This window comes from Lycium barbarum, chromosome 8 (genome assembly GCF_019175385.1).
Source record: "Lycium barbarum isolate Lr01 chromosome 8, ASM1917538v2, whole genome shotgun sequence".
Lineage (NCBI taxonomy): Eukaryota > Viridiplantae > Streptophyta > Magnoliopsida > Solanales > Solanaceae > Lycium > Lycium barbarum.
In genome coordinates, this window is record NC_083344.1 from 111,732,765 (window position 1) to 111,758,996 (window position 26,232).

Genomic DNA, 26,232 nt, shown 5'->3' on the forward strand with positions numbered 1-26,232 from the left:
GTAAGGCGGAGCGTTTTACATACGCCTTGACGAGGCGTAAGCCTCAAGGCACGGGGCATAAGCCCCATGAGTATTTAATTTTTAGTATTTCTTAAAATAATATAATTACAACACCTATTTTTAAATAGGTAAAATTACATAAAAAATAAAAGAAAACTGTAAATAAATGAATATATATATATATATATATATATATATATATATATATATATATATATATATATATGTATGTATGTATGTATATGTATATGTGTGTGTGTGTGTGTGAGCACGCGCACGCGCGCTCTTGATCCTTACAAAAAAAGGATCAAAGCAATCCATTATACACCGCTTATAACTTGTAATTATATATAACATAATTTTATAAGTATAAACAATACAATGAAATTAAAGCTATTATGAAATGCAAAACAATTTTAACATTTTAACTTTCAAACACGGAAAAAAACACAGTTTCTTAAAACACTATTACTATCATACTATTCATTTTATCTCCCTATAAGCAAATAATCAATAAGATTTATCAATATTACAATTAAAACATAACTTCTTCATGAACAAAAAATAAAATTATATGATAATTCTGATACATAGGACTTATGACCAATGACAAGTGAAAATGTACAATTCCGCTATGTGTTTTTTTATTTAAAATTAAGTGATATTCACCCTCACGACGTTCTCAAATAGTAAATATCCAATACTATGACTTGTTATATGAGTTACACCCAATCTTCTATTTCTATAGATGAAAAACTATTAAGTATCATTATTTTGTTAAACAATTATGAGGGTCAATGATTTTGATTAAGGAATTTAAAATATAATTTGTGTAAGAACTGTTAGGCGAGCCCTGAGCGTTGGGCGTTAGGCGTGTTTAGGGCGTACGGTTGGGCGCTTAGGGCGTAAGCCTCATAGGAACTAAGCCCCGCACGTTAACCCCAGGGCATTTTGTCACTGCCCTTCCCCGAGGCGAGCTTCGGGGCGAGTCTTGACACTGCCTTTTAAAACAATGATACAAACTCAATTACAAGGCAAATGAGAATATATTGATGTCACCTGCACGAAATTCGACGCACGCGACTACGCACAAATATATACATATGTCTGTGTACTATGAGTTCTTCTGCAAACATGTATATATGGTGCATTACTGAGTCCGGAGCCAAAATAGCGTATTTTTGCAGTAATTAGCTCAAAATAATATGCTTTTTTTTTAAGACAAAAATGGGTATTTAGTTGGATAACCAACGAAATACCCACACACACATTGTTCCGGTGCCGAATAAATTGTTGCATTTCGCTACACATGTAGCGAAATGCAACAATTCTTTTTTTTTTTTCATTTCGTTGTGCGATTCACGAAATAGGTTTTTTTTTTTTTTTTTTTTTTTTGCAATTCGTGAAACAAACTGTGTGTGCATGCAATTGACCTCATTTTTTAGTGAATTGCATTTCGTTGTGCAATTCACGAAATATGCTCTTTTTTTTTTTTTTGCAATTCGTGAAACTAATGAAAAAAATTGTTTCTTTATTTTTTTGCATTTCGTGAATTGGTCAATGAAATAGACTTTTTTTTTTTTGCATTTCGTGAATTGATCAACGAAATAGGTTTTTTTTTTTTTTTTTTTGCATTTCGTGAATCAATGAACGAAATAGTTTTTTTATTTTATTTCGTTCATCTAAAAACGAAATTGGAATATATATATATATATATATATATATATATATATATATATATATATATTTTTGTATTTCGTTGATATACCAACGAAATAGGAAATTATAATTATTATTTTTTGCATTTTGTGTATTAAAAAATGAAATAGGATAAAAACAATTATTTCGTTCATATAAAAACGAAATTGGAAAATATTATTTCGTTCATATAAAAATGAAATTGAAAATATATATATATATATATTTTACATTTCGGTTATATTCCAACGAAATAGGAAATTATAATTTATTTATTTTTTTGCATTTCGTTTATATTCCAATGAAATAGGATAAACATTTTATTTTATTTTTGTATTTCGTTTATATAAAAACGAAATAGGAAAATAATTGGTATATTTTTTTTTAAATATTTCATTCATATATCAATGAAATAGGATAAATATATATATATATATATATATATATATATATATATATATATATATATATATATATATATTGTATTTCATTTATATAAATAACATACCTATTTGCATGTACAAGAAAAAATATCAACTTGTAATTACACCAATTAAAATCACAAAATTCAAAAATAATATAGTTTTTCCTTTTTTTTTTAAATCCACTTTTTCGTGTGTTTTTTTTAAGTTTCCTAAAATAAAATTATGAAAATATAATTTTTTAACTTTATAAAAAGTTATGATAATTTATAAAGTGGATTTTTTTAAAACAAGCGTGTTTTAAAAAAAAAATCTAAAATAAAGTTATGTTTTGATTAAAAAATAACACGCTTGTTTTGTTTGGAAACTTTAGGTTTAAATGTTTTATTTTTTAATCAAAACATAACTTTATTTTGAATATAAATATAATTCAATTAGATAAAAACATAGTTAAAAAATATAGGAGAAAGAGTAGTTATAAATTGGGGAAAGAGTAGTTGTAAATTGGTGAAACTTTAAACAGTCATAACTTTGCGCTCGGATATCCGATTTATGCAACTGTTTTTTTGATTTTGCATATTTTTCCGAGATTAAGCAGCGCAAACTGCCGTAACGCGGTTTGGCCGGACCGATTTTCTAGAAAACCTCTTTTTTCCCTTCCAATTTTAATTTTCCCCCAAATTGGCGGGAAATTTTCAGTTTTCTTTACTTATAATATGATGATGCGCAATAGACTTCAACATAAAAATTTCGGAGTAATGTAGCTGTGAATGTCAATTTCACTTATGTGGTTTCAATTTTTGAAAATAAAGCTGACTAATTTTCTTGACATATAGGATAAAACTAATTTTTTTTTATCCTATTTCGTTTTTTAATACACGAAATGCAATTTATTTTTTTTATAATTTCCTATTTCGTTGGTATATCAATGAAATACATATATATATATATATATATATATATATATATATATATATTATCCTATTTCGTTGATCTACCAACGAAATGCAAAAAAAAATAAAATATATATATATATATATTTTCCAATTTCGTTTTTAGATGAACGAAATAAAATAAATAAAAAAAAACTATTTCGTTCATTGATTCACGAAATGCAAAAAAAAAAAAAAAAAAAGCCTATTTCGTTGATCAATTCACGAAATGCAAAAAAAAAAAGTCTATTTCTTATTGGTCAACGAAATAAAAAAAAAATCTTTCATTAATTTCACGAAATGCAAAAAAAAAATTCTATTTCTTATTGGTCAACGAAAAAATAAAATAAGTCTATTTCGTTCATTGATTCACGAAATGCAAAAAAAAAAAAAAAAAAAAAACCTATTTCGTTAATCAATTCACGAAATGCAAAAAAAAAAAAAAAAAAAAAAAAGAGCATATTTCGTGAATTGCACAACGAAATGCAATTCACTAAACAAAATGAGGTCAATTGCATGCACACACAGTTTCTTTCACGAATTGCAAAAAAAAAAAAAAAAAAACTTTGTTGCATTTCGCTACATGTGTAGCGAAATGCAACAATTTATTCGGCACCGGAACAGTGTGTGTGGGTATTTCGTTGGTTATCCAACGAAATACCCATTTTGGTCTAAAAAAAAAAAAGCATACTATTTTGGGCTAATGCCTGCAAAAATACGTCATTTTGGCTCCGGACTCCTGCATTACTGGACTATTGGAATTAAGTATGTTAAACAAAACCAATTGGATTTAGGATTTAACATTTGAAAAGACCTGTCTAAATTCTTATGAATTAAGTAGTTAAAAATGTATTAGACAAGCATTTTCCATGGCAACTCGTAATTAATTAAACCAAAATCCTAATAAAAGATGGGAACATCATATTTCCCTCTTATGACGTTCAAAGTGCTCCTACATCTTTCAAATGTTTCCAATTACGGGCCATGTTTACATGTATATATAGTATATTAATAATCAAATCCTTTTTCTGCGTCTAAATTGGAGTAGTTCAAATGTCTAATCCATTCTTGGTCAATCCATAGAATAACCAAGAAATTTGAAGTTAGAGAAGTTCTTATTATAGATCTTTTCTTTCTACGCATACATAAATCTTATGTGAAGTTCAAATCTAAAAATACTTGGTGATCTTATATATTGAGGATGGGTACACACTTTTATAGAGATCTAGAAAGCATATCACATGCATTCATTTTTTGTAAGCGTTTGAGCCAGGAACGTGTGGAAAAATAAGATGGATACTTGTTCCTGATCAAGTGGCCTCAAAGTATAAAGTGTTCAGTTTAGTTTCATTGTATTAGGTTTTAAAGTTGTAACCTTATTCTGCTTACTGAATGAGAAGCGTTCTGGTGTGGTATTCTTCGTTAAATAGTTTGTTTTAAGTTAGAGATAATTTGAAGGGGTTTGCAACAGTCGAATAATTATTGGAGAAGGGATATAATCTCATACGTTATTGATTTTGTAATCTTAATATTGACTTTTGTTTTAGTGGAGATCAGATTAAATCCTAGGGGTAGATCGTAATTTTTACACCTTTTGAGCCATGGTGCTTTTCCACGTAAAAGTTTGTTGTTCTTTATTTATTCCGCATTATCATTACTTTCGGTAAATAGGTTGAAACGCATTGTAAACCCAGTTTCATTTTCTAGATTCTGTAAGTTAGACTAACTTTAGAAAAACTTGGAAGAATTGTTAAAAGTGGTAATGACCTAATTACCCTCTCTCCTTAGTGTCGTATTGGTGCATGAAAGTTAAAACAACAAATAGCCTAGCTTAGATGTGCCCAATAATTGAGGGTATATGAAGCTAACTTAGGTATGTTTAATTGTCCCGTATCAATTGTGGGATGTAGATTTGGTGACCTTATATGATCATGGCAATTTTTTTTAATGAATCAGCTTTTGGAGTTGAATTAGATCCATAGTTCATATGATATCAAAGCCAGATGTATCTATTTTTTGGATCAATATTGGGCTCTCATTCATATTGTTCACGCTCGAGCCTGCGGTTGGGTGTCGAGTTATCCCACATTAATTGTGGAATATGAATTTGGTCTCCTTATGATTTTGAGCAATCTTTACCTTACGAGTTACTTTTTGGAATTGACTTAAGTTCTATATCCATTTCTTTACGAGATGTAGTTTATTGAAGTTGTTCTTTTTTATATGTTCAAGTAAAAGTGATGGTGAGATCATGTAAATAATTGTAACAAACTAATATGCGAACAAATTTATCTAAGATCCACTTTTTACTACTAAATGTTATTGATATTAATAGAGGATACCTAGGGGTATTTATGTAATATGTAAATATTATTCCTATATATATATGAGGTCATGGCATCCATAGGGGGTGTGCAGTATTATTATTTCACATGGTATCAAGAGCCACGTTCTTCTAGGGTTAATTTTTTTTCCTTTCTTCTTCGTTCCGCAGCCCTAGCCACCTGCTTCCGCCCAGTTCCATGGCGTCCTCTGCACCTTCTTCTTCCACGGTTTCAGCCACTGCTGAGTCTGTCTTGTCCACGCCTCTTTCTTCACCTTTGTCGTCGGTGACGCTGCTTGTTCATGGCGCCACCATGTCGCTGCCCTTTACGACTGGCAACCCTCGTGTCTATTCGTTTCCTCTGCGACCAGGTATCGGAGAGCAATACTCGACAAATTTTTCGTGGACTCCAACACGGTCTGTGGCTCCTTCTCCTCTCTTCCAGACCAGCCAGTTTGAGCGTGGTAACTGTTACATTCGGCATTTTTGCATATTCGAAAAATTTGAGATAACTTGACTTGTAACGAATAAGGCCATAATTGGACCTTACTTGGTATGAATGTGTTGGCTATGAATACACTGGTGTGAAATTACGAAAGGAGGCCAAGGGCAAAGTTGGAATTTTGGAAACTTGTGCCATGAATTACAAAAAATTAGCCAATTGGGCTAAAAAAAAATAAGAAAACTTGGGCCCAAATTAGAGGGGTGGCCGGCCAACTAAAGGCCCAAACCCATGGGAGTTAGTCATGTGACTAAGTCATGTGACTAACTAGGATAAATATGAAGCTAGTTTCAAGAAGTTTCAAGAAATCAAAAGAAAAATTGAGAGAAAAAGAGAAGGGAGGCTCACGGCCAAAGCAAGAAAGAAAAGAAAAAGAAAGAAAAAATTTCTTGGAGCCAACTCCTTGATTCAAAATTCAATTTCTTGTGGGATTATTACTAAGTACAAAGTCCTCTACAAGGTGATATAAGTATCTTGCCAAGAGGACAACTTTAGTGGCAAGTGAAGAACTTGAAGGAAAGGTAAGAATTTTATGCTTTTGTTATGTTATGAGAGGTGTATGTATGATGTAGTAAGTGGAAATGAATGAAAAGCATGAAAATTTTGTGTGTTGGAATTGGATATGTGTTGGCCGAATATATGCATATATATTGCATGGTTATGGTGACTTGAATTCATGTTAAAATCTAGTTGTAGTTAATGTGGGAATTGTATTAGAAATGAAAGTTGAATGAATTAATGGAAGTTGGAGAATATAGTATGTGGCCGTGTGGTGTGTGTTGATGTTGGAAGGTGAACTAAATTTTGTTAGTATGTTAATTGTGTTAATTGTGAAGTGAATGAAAGAGTGGTGGTTTTTGTTGTTATGGAAAAATGATTATTAAGTTGTTGTAGGAAAACATGCAAGTTTATTATAATTATGTAAATGCGGAAGTGAAAGTAGGAAGATGCAAATTATGGTTATCATTGATGGAGTTGGAAGGTAAGAATATGTTATGGATGTTTATGCTAAAAGATTGGAAGTTGTGGGCGAAATCTGCCCTTAGTAGGAAACTTGTATATTGCGTATATCTTGTGAAAATGGTATGATATGCCCCTGAAATATGTTGTAATGATCTTGATAAGTGTTGAATATGAAAATGGTAGGATTGGTTTGGAAGTGTAAGGTTGAAATGAAAGATGTTTCGTTATGCCGGAAAGACGGCTAGTAAAGCCATATCGTGTATTATGTTATGCTTGTTGTTGTTATTGATGTTGTTTCTGGGTTGCTGTGTTGATGAACCAAGCCGAGCTAAGTCTCGGGGATGTTATATATATAGGGGAAATGCTGCCGAAATTTCGGTAGGCAAGTATGTATTAAGTTTGGAGTCTTAAAGTCTGAAATTAACAATTGGTAAACTTGACCATTTCTAGATTTTGGACGAAATTGGAATTGAAGCCAAGCGAGCGTAAGGCGCAATCGAGGTATGTAAAGTCTTCCCCTTTATTCTTTGGCATGTTCTGGATGTAATAGGCTCGGCCGCGAGCCTTAAGTACGACTCCGTTTCTCGGAATTCGAGATGGAAATCCGTTCCAATTCCTTCAGTACAATTGAAACCATTTCCTTATAAAATGCCTTCAAAGTGAACTTTTGCACGAAACCTTCCCAAACGGAGTCGGAACACTTCCAAATGATTATGGATGACCTCATAAGGTCTATTATCAGTAATTTACATATGTCGCCCCGAGTTGGTTCGAGGCGGGCCCACAAGGCCCGATGCCTTCTGTATAACCTTAATTACTTTGGTTCTGTCCAATTTCCTCAGAAAACATCTGGACTATTATTTTGATTATGAAATGACTATTTTTACGCAAATCTTACAAAATGATTTCTGGACATCTGAGAATCTGATCCTGATAATAATCTGTCGTGCCTTCCCAAGTAGGACATAGGCGCGTATTATGCATACTATCCAGATACTCTGACTTGACTCGCCGTTTGGCACCCTTCAGTTTGATTGAGTTTGTATGTTGAGTCTGTATGTATGTGGTTTCTCATTAATCTGTTCATGGCTGTCTCAATGCATTCCTTCACTGCATCCCGGGCCAGGTTCTGTTATCGTGCATGTTCCTCTGCATTGTTCACCGCGTCCCTCGGCGTGCGGGCCGGGATCTGTTATATCTGTATGACTATGATATTATGATCTGTGTATAGGGATGGCGGCCAGGATGGCATATGATCTGATCTGATTCTGTCTGTCCACCGCGTCCCGTACTAAGAGGGCCGGGTTCTGTTACCGCGCCCCCAGACAGGGCCGGGATCTGTATGTATGTATGCATGTGCCGCCAGCATTTATATAAGCACATGCCTCTGTATGATTCTGTGTGATTCTGTATGATTCTGTATGACTCTGCATGCATAATTCTGTCCGGCATACTTCTGTCCGTCCGTCTGGATTACAATTTTGTCTGTATGTTCGTATGGATTCTGATTCTGTATGTCCGTATGGATTCTGATTCTGTACGTCTGTATGGTTACGGTTCTATCTGTCTGTCTGAACCATGATTCTGTCCGTCTGTTGGGATTATAATTACGTCCGTCCGTTCGATTTATGGTTCTGTCCGCTATATATACATGGTTCCGGTTCAGACTATGATTATGTTTGTTATGTTCCTGCTTTGCATACTCGGTACATTTTTCGTACTGACCCCCGGTTCTTCGGGGGCTGCGTTACATGCCCGCAGGTACAGACGCACCTGGAGATACGCCGCCAGTTTAGGGCATCGATTCTGCTATTTTGGAAGAGCTCCTTTAATCCGGAGCAAATACTTTTGGTATATATCTTCTGTCATCTATAGACTCTGTATGTATGGTATTTTGGGGTACGGCGGGGCCCTGTCCCGCCATCTGATTCTGTATGTCTGTAGAGGCCTGTAGATAGATATGTGGGTTACGGGTTTCATCTGTTTAGGTAAGTACGAATGATTTTGTGACTCCGTCTGTATGTTAGCCTCATCGGCTTGTCTGTAAATTTCTGTATGTTCAGGTATGTATATGTTCGCGTGTGCCGCATCTGTATCGGCCTGATTCTGTACACATCTGTTTGAAAAAAAGAAAAAAATCAGTATGGTACGAAATTCTGTTAAGTAGGTACGTATGGGTATCCAGTTAGGATACCAGTCGCGGCCCACGGGGTTGGGTCGTGACAGTAACTCCTATGGGGGTTCGACGTTTGCTGCTCATCCAGGTTTCGTCTCCCAACCAACCCCGTCTTCTGGCCTTGCCTCTCTCGCTGCTAGTCTCGAGCCATCTAAATTTAATGTCAAGAATTTTGTTACTACTATTCTAACTGTTGATGAGGATTATTTACCATGGCGTACACAATTTGAATCGTTTCTTCTTGCTCATGGTCTGCTTGGCATGATTGATGGTTCCATTCTGAAGCCTCCTATTTATATATTGGACGCTCATCATCGTGAGATTGGCAATACTGATTATCATCATTGGATACGCATTGATCAAATTGTCCGTGTGTGTCTTTTTGCTACGTTGTCTAAAGAGACTTTAGTGGATGTACATGATCTTAAACATTCTGTCACGACCCAGCTAGGGGCCGCGACGGGTACCCGGGGCTAACCACCGAGCACCGCTCGCTCTATGACTTATTCTACTAATTTAATGCTCTTTTAATCAATTTATATTCAAATCATAAAGAAATCATCTTTCGCTTGAAACATAAATGCTTTCATAAACATAAGCTATCAAAATAATATGCACGTATATGTATATAACTTTGGGAGACCCCATAACCCACACTACGTATCTACGAGCCTCTACTGGAGAACTAGACATATACAAATATATACAAAAGCATAGCCCGACTGGCACCTCCGAAATAGTGGAGTGCTCCTGTAAATCTGCTGATAGCTCCTATAGGTCTGCGCCGCCTCTCTGTCTACCTGTGGGCATGAACACAGCGTCCAAAGAAAACGGACGTCAGTACGAATATTGTACTGAGTATGTAAGGCATAACAATGGAAATACATCAATAAGATAAAGGAAACATCAATAAGGATCAACTGTATGTGACTGTCTCGTATAGAAGAAATAGCACATGCTGACTTACTTCACATCCATCATCATATCATATATTGCTGCGGAATGTGCAGCCCGATCCATGTATCATCATCATCATCATATATATATATATATATATATATCTGTTAGTGCCGAGGAACGTACGACCCGATCCATAAATAATATAGTATGTTAGTGCCGAGGAACGTACGGCCCGATCCATCACCCATATACCCCGCGTCCGGGCACCCCGCGTCCGGGATGAAATCATGATACGCCAGCTGTACAGGTGGCTATGCGTCTATAGCGCCTCACCTTACCCCCACTTCCCCTGAAAACATTTTCATATCATATATATCTATATACATACATAATATACGCAGCATGCATGAGAGCCCAAGGAGAGTTGTGTTCCTATCGGAGTGACGTAAGGTCGAACACCTCCGATTATATTATGGATTAATCATGATCGTCATGTCTCGCCTTGAAGGGACAATCATTATAAGGCGAGACTATCAACGAAATCTAATATAAAAAAGAATAGAAAGTAGGGTCACCATCTTGTAAGAAGTCACTTCGTATACTTTTGGAAATCTTAAGGGAAGTATAGTCGTCATCCATGAATAAAATTTAGAAATCAAGAAATAGCTCGATATTCTTATATCGTTATTGAAAACATAAACTTGGAACCTTTAAACCCGGAATCATCATCATCAAAATCAAATAGGAAAATATTCTCGTCTTGACATCATATTCGTCATTGCAAAAGCGTGTCCATCATTATGATCATAAAATCTTACGAAATCATAAACCTTCGTTTTGGAAAGACACAAACATTTTGGAAAACATTCACGGGTTATCAAGAGAGGAATCATAAACGTTTAGCTTTGGAAAATGAGGAAGCTATGGAAGCATTCATTAAGTCGTAACATTGGAGTCATGCCTTTGAAGGAAAGGGACAAGCCTTAACATACCTTGTTTGCTTAGCTAAATATCGTTCACTTGCTCTTCTTCAATATCGCGTCGTTACCTTCATAAGGGAATTCGAATTATCATTAGTTGATGGACTATAAGAACGCGTCGCTATTTCTAAAGAAAATTGGGCGGCACTTCCTTTGTTTATGCTACTTTTCCCATGTTCTATATCAACATCCAACATTCACCACAATATCACAATCAACAAACATCATTTACATACCCTCATCACATTCCACCAATTTCCTCAAATTTTCCCCATATTTATCCATATAGCTTATTATCGTGTTTCCGCACCTTTAATACTTATTTCATGATAAAAGCAGCATTTCTAGCATATTCATAACTATAACACCTCACTTCCATGATTTAATTCCATCATTATTCACTAGTGGCACTATTCACCCTTTTAAGACCCATTTTCCATGTCTTTCTACAATTCAAGCTTTCCTTAGTCTTCTAACACTTAAATAACTTGATAAAGTCATGAAACATACCTTGGATGGTGATTGAACAAACCTTGAGTTGAAATACTTCACTTTCACAAAACCCTAGTTCCACCATCTAGGGAATTTCTTGGCTTAAATGAACAATGAGGAGTTCCACACTCTTAATTCCTCTAATTTGGTTGTTATTGATCTTGATTCTTACTTGAATTCTTGGTTTAGAAGTGTGTGGAAGGTTCTAGAGAGAGAGAGGATCGTGTAGGAGAAAATGGGAAATGAAAAATGAAACTTTGGATCATATTTTTATAAAACACACTTCAGTCCCGATGTCATTATACGGTCCGTATAAATTTATACGGTCCGTATAACTGACCGTAAAATGGACTCAGTGATCGCCCCTCTCTGTGACCATTTGACGATCCATTTGACGGGCCGTATAATCATTATACGGTCCGTATAATTCACCGTAAAACTGACCTTCTCTCAACCTCATTCTGTGACACTTTGACGATTCATTTTACGGACCGTCAAACCGTTATACGGTCCGTATAGTACACCGTAAAACTCACCCTTCAGTCAGTCTCTTCTGTGACGCTTCTGCGGTCCGTATAATGGACCGTAAAACACTTTTACGGTCCGTATAATGGACCGTATACTCCCAGTTCACTGAATCTTATTTTCTTTACTTTGTTTCATTTCCGATCCTTATGGAACCTTCTTAAAAGTTGTTCAACTCCTCGATACCAATCTACGGGACCTTATTACTTGCCTTCGAAATGCCACACACACATTTTATCCTTATTAGCCTATTTTGCACATGCTAACGGAAAAATTTCCGAGGTGTAACACATTCGATAATGATTTGGGAGCGATTACAGTCTCGGTTTATGAATGCAAGTATGGCTCGGTCTATGGAGTTGAAACGTATGTTGTCTCATGTCGAGAAGGGCGAGACTCAGTCTATGGAGGCGTATCTTCGTCAGATTAAACTGATAGCTGATTCTCTGCTGCTATCAATTCTCCTGTGTCGAATAAAGATTTGATTGAATACACCGTATTGGGTCTTGGTGAGGATTATGAATCCTTCATTACTGGAGTTACTCATTTTTCCGGGGCGACGTCTTTTGATGAGCTACGCTCAATGCTACTAGTTCAAGAACAACGGGTGAATTTCAAGAAGAACAGGAACATGGGCGGGTGACTCATCAAGCGTTTGCTGTAAGTACTTTGTCTGTTCCTCCCAACACCACCTTCTCTACTTCTAACAACCATCAGCAGCAGAAACAATACAATAAAACTAATGGTAAAGGACGAGGGGGTTGGCGTGGCAGTCGTGGAGGCCGCGGGCGTGGTCGCGGTCACGGTGGCCAGCAACACGGGCAGCAGCAAGGGGGTGTCTCGGGGCCGCAGCAAAATGCACCAACTCAGAATACTCAAGGCGGTATGGCAGTTTGTAATTCAGATTTAGCATCTAAGAGTATTTTGGCCCCTACTTCCTGTGGTACTAACCATATTTTTGCAGGTAATTCTAATGTTGAGGGGGTGTTTGGGACTAATACTCCTCCTGTAGTTTGTCAAATATGTTATCATCCAGGTCACTCAGCAATTTCTTGTCCATCCCGTTATGCTCAGGCGTCGTCTACGACAGCTTTTGCTGCACTTCCTACGGGCGAGAATGAGACCACTACTTGGTTTCCCGATTCCGGAGCATCTTCCCACATGACCCATGATCAAGGTATTTTAACGAATAAATCTCTTTACTCTGGCCAAGTTCAAATTCGGGTTGCAAATGGTACTAAAGTCCCTATTAAATATATTGGTGATGCCTCTTTAAACTCCAACAATAAATCTTTGAAGTTAAACTCTGTTTATCATGTTCCCCAACTTAAATTTAATTTAATGTCGGTTCAAAAATTGTGCAAAGATAATAATTGTACTGTGAGTTTTGACGAGCATCATGTTTTTGTTAAGGACAACCACTCGGGGGAGGTGCTACTCAAGGCTACTAGTCAGGGGAGTGTATACCCGATCACCATCACCAATCGTTCTACTCCGCCAATAGCTCTTTTGACAACCTCCATTCCTGGTCCAACCTGGCATCGTCGACTTGGTCACTGTGGAGATAGAGTTCTAGACACACTTAGGAAAAATAAAGCTATTGTTTGTGCAACTAGTTTTATTCATGACTGTGTTCCATGTCGTTTAGGAAAATTTCATCGTCTTCCGTTTAAAGATGTCATTCATTCGTGTGATAAACCTTTGCAAATTGTTCATTCTGATTTATGGCAATCTACTATTGCATCACATCTTGGATACAAATATTATGTTTGTTTTGTGGATGATTATTCTCGCTACTCTTGGATTTATCCTTTAAAACGAAAGTCCGATGTTTATCAAAATTTTGTTTTCTTTCAAAAGTTAGTTGAGAATTTATTTGATACAAAAATAAAACATTTTCAAAGTGATGGAGGGCGTGAGTTTGATAATGGTCCTTTAATTAACCATTTTTTACATAATGGTATTTCTTTTCGAAAATCATGCCCGGACACCCAGGCACAAAATGGAGTAGTCGAACGCAAGCATCGACATATCATTGAGTTAGCCCGAACAATGCTCATTGCAGCCTCACTACCTGCTCAATTATGGGTCGATGCTGCTTATACGGCCACTTATATAATAAATCGATTGCCCACTCCAGTTTTGCATGGTGTATCACCTTATGAGACATTATTTAAACGGGTTCCAGATTATAATTTCCTACGTGTCTTTGGCAGTCAGTGTTTTCTTAATTTTCCTGCTAAACCATCAAACAAGTTAGCTCCTCGGTCAGTGTCATGTGTTTTCATTGGCTATGCTCCCGGTTATAAGGGTTATAGGTGTTTGGATCCAATTACGGGTCGGGTATATGTGAGTCGGGATGTTGGATTTCATGAGTCCGTCTATCCATATCGCACCTTAGTGTCGAGTCAACCATCCAGAGTCATTGGGACTAGTGATTAGGCAATTGGATGTTAAGAATGCCTTCTTACATGAGACTCTGTTAGAGGAAGTGTATATGGAACAACCTAAGGGGTTTGTTCACCCTGATTTTCCTGATCATGTTTGTCGTCTCCGAAAGTCTATCTATGGTCTTAAACAAGCTCCAAGAGCTTGGTATCATCGGTTTAGTAGTTTCTTGTTGCAGCAGGGCTTCTTTTGTGCACAATCCGATAATTCTCTCTTTATTTTTCGTAAGGGCAAATTCATTGTTTATCTTCTTTTATATGTTGATGATATCATTCTTACGGGCAATTCTACTCCTTTAATTACCAAGTTTATTTCCGTTTTGGCCAAGGAGTTTGCTATGAAAGATTTGGGTGAATTTGCATTTCTTTCTTGGGGTGCAAGCCGTGCGTAAGTCTCATGGCTTATTTTTATGTCAACACAAGTATGTTAAGGATCTTTTTCGTAAATTCAACCTTCATACGGCTAAGCCAGTACGCACTCCTCTTCCCAGTCGTACCACTTTGTCTCTCACCGATGGTGAGTTATTGTCTGATCCTAGTGAGTACCGTAGTATGGTAGGGGCCTTGCAATACTTGACCATGACTAGACCTGATATTACATATGTTGTGCACTTGGTTTCTCAGTTTATGCATGCTCCTCGTACATCTCACTTGTTGGTTGTTAAGCGTGTCTACAGGTACTTGGTTGGTACAGCAGATTTTGGTTTGTGGTTACGTCCTTGCAGGCAATCTTCAATTATGGTAGCTTACTCAGATGCCGATTGGGCTGGCTGTCCCGACAGTTGCAGGTCTACCACGGGTTATGCGATCTTTTATGGGGACAGCCTCATTTCTTGGTGTGCAAAGAAACAACCCACGGTGTCCAAGTCGTCCACCGAGGCAGAGTACCGGGCAGTTGCCTACACGGTCCAAGACACTCTTTGGATCCGTTCTCTATTAGCAGAGTTGGGTTTGATGATACGTTCTCCTGTTACACTTTATTGTGATAATGTTTCAGCGACGTATTTAGCAGTGAATCCAGTTCAACATGATCGTAGTAAGCATATTCGAATTGATTATCATTTTGTACGAGAGCGTGTTGCTCATGGTGATCTGGTAGTTCGCTATGTACCAACTCAGCACCAGTTGGTTGATATCTTCACGAAGAACTTATCCGGTCAACGCTTTGAATATTTACGGTACAACTTGCGCGTGGTTTCCCTCGCACAGTTTGAGGGGGTGTAATAGAGGATACCTAGGGGTATTTATGTAATATGTAAATATTATTCCTATATATATATATGAGGTCATGGCAGCCATAGGGGGTGTGCAGTATTATTATTTCACAGATATCAATAGAAAACTTAGCGCACAACTAATCTAGCTATCTAATCACGTCTTGAAGTGATAATAATGTTTCTTTAAGGATTTTGAATTGTTTATGATTCTGTTTAAGAAGATTGCTATTAAACTGCCTATCCTCTCTGTATCCACATTGTTTTTGAATATTTCTTTGTTCCTATCCTCTGTACACATGTAGCCAACTACGCTTTGTCTCATTTGGTTCCAAAATGCTAACCAAATGTGACACAAGGAAGGTCATTTTTGTCATATTTGTCATAATGGCTCTGACTTTCTGTATTCCCCAACGCCTTAAATTAAGAAATGGAACTACACAGCTTGCACTAATTATCACTAAACAACAATTAATTATTGTTAAACAGAAGTTGACATTTAATTCTTGCCAGGTAGAACATGGATGACATATTAGGTTGACAACATACCACAAACGTCATCAGCTGTGTAACATTTTGTTAACGCTGCTCGTGCACGACATGTCATACTGAAAATTCATAATTACCAAGTCCTTGTGTTTACGAAAAAAAAAATTAATTTAATTTCAGGATTTTTTTTCTTTCTTTCAAATTTATACCATTAGATAGTGTGCCCAGCAGCCTTTTATTAATAATAAAATAAAAAATCTTAACAGGGATAAGTACAAGCAAGGGGGGGCTATAACTTATCAATCCTAAAGTAACGAACCTCTACTTAATAAAAATCATGAAGAAAATAAGAGTTAGAGAGAATTATATATTGCTTGATCATCATAGAGTTTATAATACACCTTATGATATGATATTACAGATAAAGATGCTTAAGTAATGCAAAATTATAAAAGTCAAGAAGAAAGTTGAGTTATCAATCTCAAACTTCCTTTTACAAATGTATGGACTAAAAAAGATAGGCTGTCTTTCTAAAGTTGGTGAATTCAAAGGGTGTGTTTGGTATGAAGAAAATAATTCTCATAGCAAATACTTTTTTGAATTTTTTTCCCCCTGAAAATAAATATTTTTCTTACTTATTTTCTTGTGTTTAATAAGTAAGTAGAAAATATAATCCGGAAAGCATGTGTGATTCTGTATATAATCTAAATAAACAAAAGACACATTTTATATGATACATAAGTAAAGTTGAATGACTTTTTTGTTATAAAAATAAGTTTGGTGACTTGTTGTGATACTTAAGCAACAAGTTTTTTTTGTTAAAAAAAAATAGTTTAATGATTTATGTGATGCTTAATTAATTTCTAGTAATTGATCAACAGAAAGTGTTTAATGCATGTGGAGCGAGTTTGTTTTTTCGATCTAATTAATTAAACTTCTTAAATTTACCGTCCAATTAATTACCTTCCCCCCCCCCCCCCCCCAATAAATAAGCCCTCATAGTTCACTACTCTTGCTATATACAGTGAATATTACACAAAATATATGGAGTCCCAAAAGCCAGAAACCTTTTTGGCTGATATGAAAACATTAATCAAAGAGTTGAATCGCGGCCAAGAATTCGCATACAAGCTAAGAGAAGTGATGTTAAAGAAACCACTAGAAAATGGTGGCAGGAATAAGTTAGCTGAGGATTTGTTAGGGAAAATCATGGATTCATTTTGCAATACACTCTCAATAATAAACTCTACAAAATCCAATGAATTAGTTTCTCAGGTTCCGGTGGAGGCCCTTTTGAAGTACTTCATCACTAAAAGATGGAAGAGGATCCAACAAGAACAGGTGAGAATTAGCATTAGTCTTTAATTTGTGGAGTAATATCTAATGGTATTGGACGATGATAATGACTAATATCTAATGGTTTGATAATGACTAATATCTTATGGTACTTCAAAAGATCGTCAAAATATTTGAACAGGAAAATTTCAGTGAAAAACGTAAAAGAAACCTCAACTTTCGTGGAGGATGGCCATGTTTGGAGAAAGTATGGCCAAAAACGGATCCTTGATGCTTCTTATCCAAGGTTTTTTTCTTTCCATAACTCCTATTTTTCATTGCGAAAACCATTTAATTACGTTGAGTGGGAGGAACTTTCAGCTTGTTTGGATGATTGTTGTACAGTTTTGCGACATTTAAACAACTTAATACAACATTTATATAATGTCGTTGTATCTCAATTTTCTACATTTATATAATGCCGTTCTATCTCAATTTTCTTGTAGTGTATTGTTAGTTTAAATATAATGTTTGTTTTGATTATATCGTATAGTCATGTTCATCGTTATGAAACGAAGAATAGTCCCATCTTGTGTAACGGCCGATTTGGTGTGATCGCGTTGTTACTTTATTTTTTTTTTTGCATTTGGTCTTTACTTATTATCTAATAAACCCTATTTTATTTTTTACCCTACCTTTTAGTAGTAGTTTTACTCCGTATCCTACTTTTTTTATAGGTTTATCCTTCAAATTGTTGATGTGTGACATTATATAATAATAGAAAATAATACAATTTATCCACACATTTTATTCATCAAAACAATATAGAAAGATACAATACAATATAGTAATACGATACATTGTGAAACAGCATGTAACAACCATCCAAACAGAATTAGAGGGGTTGGGGGAGGGGGTAATGATCGATGTATATTGACGTTGAGATTTAGGAGATTGATTTTGATTATGTACTGATGTTTGCATCAATATGCAGGAGCTATTATAGATGCACCCATAAGTTTGATCAAGGATGCGAAGCAACTAAACAAGAGCAAAGAATCCAAGCCAATCCACCACGATTTCGGACCATGTACCAAGGTCAACACACATGTACAACTTACCCTACAGTTCCCCAAATTCTCTTAGATTCTCAAACAGATCATGAGGATTCTTCATTCCTATTGAGCTTTGATTCCAATGATAACTATGAACATCTTTATTTTCCAACATTCCCTTCAACAAAAAAGGAAATCAAAGAAGAGGTCTCCCCAAGCTACGTTTACCCTAATCAACACCAATTCCAATCATCAAGCTCCGACTATTTTCTCCCGTCCGATGATTATTCGACTCCGGCAGCTGAAGTCTTCGGCCATGTTAAGGCGTCATTATCATCAGGGTCTGATAATGGGAATTTCCTCTCATCTGGATCAGTCTACTCTTCTTCTTATACTAGCACTGAGCACACTATGGAGATGGATATGATGGTGGGCTCAATTGACTTTGAAGATTTGCCTTATCAATTTAAATGGTAGATTTTTCTCTCAGTTATCTTTTAAAGTAAAGGTAGAGCGTGATTCCAAGACAATTTCTGTGAGTTCAATTGAAATCATCACTTTCGACTCTAGATATGTATATATATGCATATCATAAAATTTAAAATGTATATATATAACGACTCGTCCGGTCATTAATTTTGAGTATTAAGACCCTTTTCCCCCCTATATGACCCTTCATGTAGGCTTAAAATGTGATTATGACTTGCGGGGATGGGTCACACAGTTTCTGAGGCAATCAAATGAGTATCGGCGAAGAAAATAAAAACTAAAGTCTTTGAGAAAAAATAAAAAGGTAAACAGACTTGAAATCAAGGTTTGAAAGTTGACACTACAAGAATGTACAGAAATTGCAACAAAAATTTTATATTTGGCAACAACTTAGTTTTATTGTTGACAAATGATTTTTTTGTTGCCAAAGAATTTAATTTTGTTGTCATAATATTGACTATTATTGCAAAAAGTACTTTTGTCAACCAAAAAAAAAAGTTGTTGCACGTTGTTGCAATAACAGCCGTTGGGAAAAGTTCATGCAACAAAATATTTTTTTTGTTGCCAAAAGTACTTTTTGCAACAATAATCAATCTATGACAACAATTTTTTTTTTGTTGCCAAGTATATTTTTTCTTGTAGTGTGATATAGGTAATGTATCTCTTCGATGGATAGTTTGGATGAGTCCCGAGAGGTTCGGAAGTGATTCAGACACTTCCCGAGAGGTTCGGAAGTGATTCAGACACTTAAGTTGCATACTAGTTAAAATGGAAATTAAGAGTTGATTGTTGACACCCAATTTTGTCCCACCTCTCCTCCGAAATACCTATTTACGCTTCTAATATTTTTTGGAAAATTAAAAAATATATATTTGTATTTTTACTATAATTATTAGCCTCTTATCAATACCGGCGTTTCATTATTCCATTACAGTTACTAGCCATTATTATTATTATTATTATTATTATTATTATTATTATTATTATTATTATTATTATTATTATTCACAATTTTTTATCATTTCGGCATTTTCGCCAGCTTACGCACACGCATCGCATTTATATTTGCATAATTAAAAAATAGTATTTATTTTACTGTGGATTTTCGAAATATTATTGCACGGCTATTACAACGCCATTTTTTTTTATCTGAGCATTAATGATTGCATATTTTATATTAAGTAATATTGTAACACAAGTTATTTAAATAGGTTCTTTATTTAAATGTAGTAGCCAATCAACCCATACTATTTTCGGACCAATTCATAAATCAGTCCATTCATTTAATACCCAGTCCAAAAAGTAATTCACCCCAGCCCAAATAATTAACCAACATTTTCGGACCAGCCCATTCATTTTTTATTTATCAGCCCAACATTTTAAAACAATTAGACCAATAATTAAAACAACCCAGTCCATTAATTATTCTACATGACCCGGCCCAGTTTTCTTTTCAGTTAAGGGGGTAATACCCCCTTTTAACGTTTCATTTTCATACCAAACCGCGGCCCTTCTCTCTCCCTTTCCCTTTACCCCTGAACCCTAAAGCCGCCGCCCCATCCTTCCCCACTCTCTCCTCTCTCCCACGTTACCTCCACTCCACCACGCCACTGTCCCCCACTACACCTTGTCCCCCCACGCTCCTCTGTCTCCCCACTTCTCTTTGCCCCGCTCCTCTCTTCCTTTCTTCAGCACAAAAACCAAACAAAAAACTATAAATAGTGGTTTAGTTGAATCAAAGGGGGAATTTTGCTGGTTCATGAAATTACCTCAAGAACCGAGAGGTTTCCTATTCAGAAACTCCCCAAGGAAACTGAGGTTTTTCGATTCATGAGATTCTCAAGAACAAGTTGTTTAGCTGAGAAACCCTCTAAAATTTCAAGTTTCTTTTGATCACTTCAAATTTCTGTGGAAAATTACTAAGTCTTCATGAGTTTTAATCTTGTTTTGATATTTATGCGAAAAAATAGAAAAATTATTCTAGTTCCCTTTTGGTTCCGGCAACTGATTCGAGTCCGAGTAAATTTGAGATCGGAGTCTGTAGTGTTCGAGGTGATATTGATCCCTTCGTCCCACTTATCTGCACCCGAATGAGGTAATTCTCCATTCCTTATCTTCATTCTATTTTGCATTCGTTGTTTGTCCTGCGTTACTTGGGTTTATTATTCCGTGATTCGAGCATACCAGTTTGGTTAAGTTGATTTAATTTGTTAGATAAGTCTGTTTTCTGTTTGGCCTGTTTATGTGGTTGAGCATTTTTTTTATATAACTATGTAGTTTAGTTTGTTTAAGTATGTGTACAACTCTTTGTTATTTAATTGATTGCAGTCTGGTGGCCTGGTAAATGTTTATGCATTCATTCATGATTGTTGTCTCAGTTAGCGTATTTTCAGTTAAGCTCAGTAGCATTATGCAATATTCCTGTCCAGTCAGGCCAGTCTCGGTTCAGAAGGCAAGTATAAGGATGTTTTTCCTATTTAGTTTGGCTTAACTTCCAGTTTAGTAGTATGATTATGGGTCAGTATGAGCTGTACTAACAGGATGTCATTAATGTCTCTATGTCAGGCTATATGCTGATTCTGTTGGGTTTTGGTTTGAATTTGTTTTGGTTTATATGTTTCTTCAGCATGATAAATATAGGATTCAAATGACATCATTAGATCCGAATAGAATTAATAAGGATCTAAATTCAACTTCAATTAGCTTATACAATATAGTGTCTCTGGTTTAAAGAATCTGAGTTTTCAATGTTTCATGTTGTATCTTTGCCTGCACCTTGCTTCATCTGAATTCATTCTTAATGAGCATCTGCTCATCTGCATATGGTGTAACTTTATTTGTATCTTGATCTGGGTGTAACTGGTTCACATGTATGCCTTTCTTTGCTTCACTGCATGTATATACTGGGTGCTTTCCTATTTGTTCTGTATCCTCCATGCAATGTTTTGACTTCATCAGCTTACTAAGCCAATCTATCTTACCCTGTCCCCCCATAGCTGCCTAACTGAAACATAGAAATCTGAAGAGCATATTGTGAACTTTTATACCTTCTCTCAAACTGTTTGTTGGTACTCAAGTAATTCTAGAACTTAATAGGTAAGAAATTGGAGTATGATCTTCTTCTGTCTAAACATGATTATTGTGTAAGCCTGCAATAGTATCTTATGTATGATTTATAATCCCTCTACTTGAACTATCTAGGTTTAGCCACATGTTTGATTAATTCTGGTGATATTAGTGAGTCAACTCAACTTGTATATGATAGGTGTATGATCATGCTTGGACTTGTAGGTTTCATAAGTTTGGAGATATATGAAAAATAGGTTATTCTTGTTCTTTACGAGGTCCTGTTCATTTGGAGTCTATTTAATTATGTGACTGAGTGTTTTGATGAATATGATGCTAACTTTGGTATCTTGTGTAAATCAAAACTGTTGTCAAAAAATGCCTATATTTGAATAATCTGTTTGTTGGTTTACCTGATCTATACATGATTTAGAGTTGCCGTCTGGTACCTACAACATATAATCATGGCTAAGTATGTATAAAACTGGTCTCTGGTTGATGTAGCTGGCATTTCAAAGATGGACTTTGCTTTACAGAGTTTAAGTGTTGCTTGTATGTCACTATTGTTAGACCTTGACGTTAAGTTGCATAGGAGTTTGTTTAACTTGCCTAGATCAAAATGTTTTATATAATTTAAAAAATGAAATTCCATTTAATTTAATGGATGAACCATACCTTTGTATGTTCTCCCCCCTAAAATGACTCTGTGAAGTTGGTTGTTTGTCTAGTTTTAGTGTTATGACCTCAGAATCTTATTTATAAGGCTAAAAAAACATGTTAGATTCAATTTCAACATTCGTGAACCTATACTAATACTCTGCTGAGTGTTGTGACAAGATATGGTTGTTCCTCGTATGCTTCTGAATTTTTTCTTTGCACATTATGCTGCTTCCATGATTCTGTTCATTGATCTGGGTCATCCTCATATTCTGTTGTTATAATGAATTCAATGAGGTTCGTTCAGTCTTAAGGTTTGTTGAATTTGATAACTGAGTTCCTTCTTCGGTTTAGACTCATTCCAATTTAGTTGTTTGTCTTTGAATTCATAGGATTAGTTCCGCTGCAAGATGGTTTTCTGGTTTCATATATAATCTCCATGTTTATACCATTCTTCTTTTCATTCACCTTAATGCAGTACATACACTTGACATAGATATAGGAATACATGACTTGTGCGTGTTTGCCTTTTATTACTTAAATCCCTTTAGTAATTTGTTCAGTAAGTTTATATTTGTTCCGAGTTCACATTTTTGCATGTTTAACCTCATCCATCGATTACATACTAATTCTTTTCTTTTTTTTTCTATTCTTTTGCATGAACATCATATACGAGTCCGAGGGGCTCGTTCTTCCTCCACATCCGGTGTTGGGCTAAAAGCCCAATGAAATCTTTTCCGCGTCCAGCCAGTCCGCAGCAAAACAAAAGAGACGGAAATTCTGGGCTAAGGCCCAATAGCGTGACAGTTTCTCAGCAGTCCTAAAGTGGACTGAGCCCATTTTAATATCATTTGCCCCCGCTTTATTTCATTTCATGTATTTGATTTGTATTTGTGCAACTAACACTTTACTTGTTTGTTTCCTTAGCCAAATGAACCTTACTAGATTAATATGAGACTTAGTTTTAGTAATGGGTAGTTAATCCAAAGAAATTAATAATTAATACCATAAGTTTCGTTTTCTTCTCTTTACATTAAAGTTATCTATAGTATCTCAATATTTACTTTCAGAACAATTGATTTAAAAAAAAATAGAATATTTTGAATCAAAGGAATTATGTTTATTACTATATCAGAAAATTAAACGTCACTAACATACAAATATTAATCCAAGTGTATTTTATGAACATTTTAGATTAATTTGATTATACATATCTTAGCCGAACATAGTTAAATAAAGTCAATAAGGAAGAGAAAGAAAAACCCATCACCTTTCGCATTCTATATATAAAATAGTTTAGATTAACTAAGCATATCTAACCAATTGAATTCTAAAGCTTTATTTACATTATTTTAAATCTTTTTGCATTCTATTCATAGCAAGTTTAGATTTTCTATATCACTATATTCATATAATATCATTTTATTCCAAATTAAATTGACTAAATGTTCTCTTAAAAGCTTCTATTTATATACAAATCATTACATTTGGCAAGTTTCATTTTAAAATAAAATTATTATTTAAAGCTTAACAACCTTCATAAGTTTTATTTTTAAGTGGACTACTATGTATTTCATCAAGTTAGTTTAAATAACATTATTATGTTTTCCTTTAAAAACCTTAATAACATTTACAACCTATTTTCTTAAGATTTAAGCATTACATCTAATCTTAATTAATTAACCTAAGTTTGGTCGGACAACCGTAGTTAGCGGATTCTAAAGGATGCCTAACCCCTTCCCTTTAGGATAATTTAGAGCCCTTACCTAGAATCACACTGGTTAAGCAGACTATTAATTGAGGTTTAGTTTTAACTTTACCTTAGTTAACCTCTAGGTGTCCTAATTCACCGTTAAATTAATTAGGTGGCGACTCCTTAAAACAAAATAAATAGGAATCACCAATACGTCATACCCCCTAATTTGACTCCGGTTAAAATGGGGTGTGACATTGATCACGGTCAAATATGTGCCTAAACGACCCCAGATTGGTCATTTGAGCGTTCCAATAGGTTTGTAGGGTGACTTTGATGTGAACTACAATTTTTGGTTTAGTTCTGATAAGTTTCAAATTGATTTTTAACGTGTTTGGTGTTTCGGTGCCGCATAAACGTGTAACGGTCCAAAGGTTCGTTATTAATTCTAGAGATTGGAATTTGATTTCAAGACTTCCAGAAGTTTGAGAATGATTTATAGGACTGATCTGGAATATTTGTCTAATACTGATAAGTTGCGCTCGGGTTTTTACCGCTAAACATGAAATTTAATCTTTAAAGAACAGAACAGTACATGATTGAGCAAATTAGTTCGGAATTGAGTTTTGACCGACCGATTAGGTCCGTATTGTTATTTTGGACTCATAGGAACAAAAATTGTCGAATTACGAGAGAATTAGGGAAATTTTAGTGAAAACAAAAAATGGTTGCGAAAGAAAAACGTCTTGGTGCACCTTTTGCGACAAGGTTTAGACCTTTAGCGATAATAATTTCACGTTTAGCAGCTAGATTCCTATTTTATAGTTGACAGTATTTTTCTATAAGCCCATTTCACCATTTTGGGAGCTCGAAAACTTGGATTGGGGCGATCTTTAAAATTTTCACGATTTATCACGGGGGTAAGAACCTAACTTTCCTTTTGGTCATTATTCATGATTCCTAGTATTCAACACAATTAAATTAATGAATCGAGTTGGAAAAATAGGGATTTCATCCCAAACTTAAGAGAACAAAAATTGGGAATTTAAGGGAGAATTTGGGTGAAATTTGGTGTGGGTGATTATCGGGTTATGGGTAACCCAATTTTGAAAGAAAGGGCTCGAGGTTGATTTTTTGTTGAATTTTTAAGGTGGCTATTTTTAGGTTAAAATAGACTTGTATACTTATGTAGAACATATTTGATTAGATTGGGAGCGTTCGAAGGCGTTCAGGAAAGACAAGGCTGTTTGGCGAGTTCTATGTGTTTCAGATAAGGTAGGTTAAGACTGAGACTTTATTAGAAGGATGTTTTCATACTTAAATGATTAAAAAAATGTTAAGGATAAATGGGGTACCGCATTCGTAAGGTGACGAGCACTTATGCAGGTACGATATCATGTTATGGGTACTTAGTCAATTGTGTGATGAATTATGTGATTACATAATTGTATCTGTGAATCCTAAGCATACTTTGACTGAGATAATGTGATTATCATGTTTATTGACATGCATTCTTTACATCACTCCATATGTCTCGTTCATTGGATAATATATGTATTGTGTGGATTCTTTTTGGACACCGTGTTTATGCTTAAGTGAAAGCATATGAAATTCATACTTAATTATGGGGATATCCATGCCTATTTCATTGATGATTCATTTAGACATATGCGCGATGGTATGATTCCAGGTAGAGTGATGGTATTATGGTCTAACGGGCCGATCAATATAGTTGACAGCACCATGTGATTTGGGTGGATCTGGTTCCGTGCTGGCATATTGTGGTTGATAGCACGGTGTGATCTGGTTCTGTGCGGGTATAGAATTTTGCGGATTTCCCATGGGTCACACTCCTAAACTCCCCTGTCGAGTTAGAATGTATACCAATTGCATACATATGACAATTGCATTGCATTGTATCAGATTTCATCTAT

The 26,232-nt window shown here is 35.3% G+C and overlaps 1 protein-coding gene across 1 annotated transcript; it reads left to right on the forward strand.

Annotated features, from left to right (window-relative positions):
* Positions 1-17,107: 17,107 nt before the first annotated feature.
* LOC132608129 (WRKY DNA-binding transcription factor 70-like) lies at positions 17,108-18,870 on the forward strand. Its single transcript, XM_060322205.1, has 3 exons — positions 17,108-17,361; positions 17,520-17,645; positions 18,333-18,870. The coding sequence occupies exons 1-3, from the start codon at positions 17,108-17,110 to the stop codon at positions 18,868-18,870; spliced, it is 918 nt and encodes a 305-aa protein (XP_060178188.1).
* Positions 18,871-26,232: the final 7,362 nt, after the last annotated feature.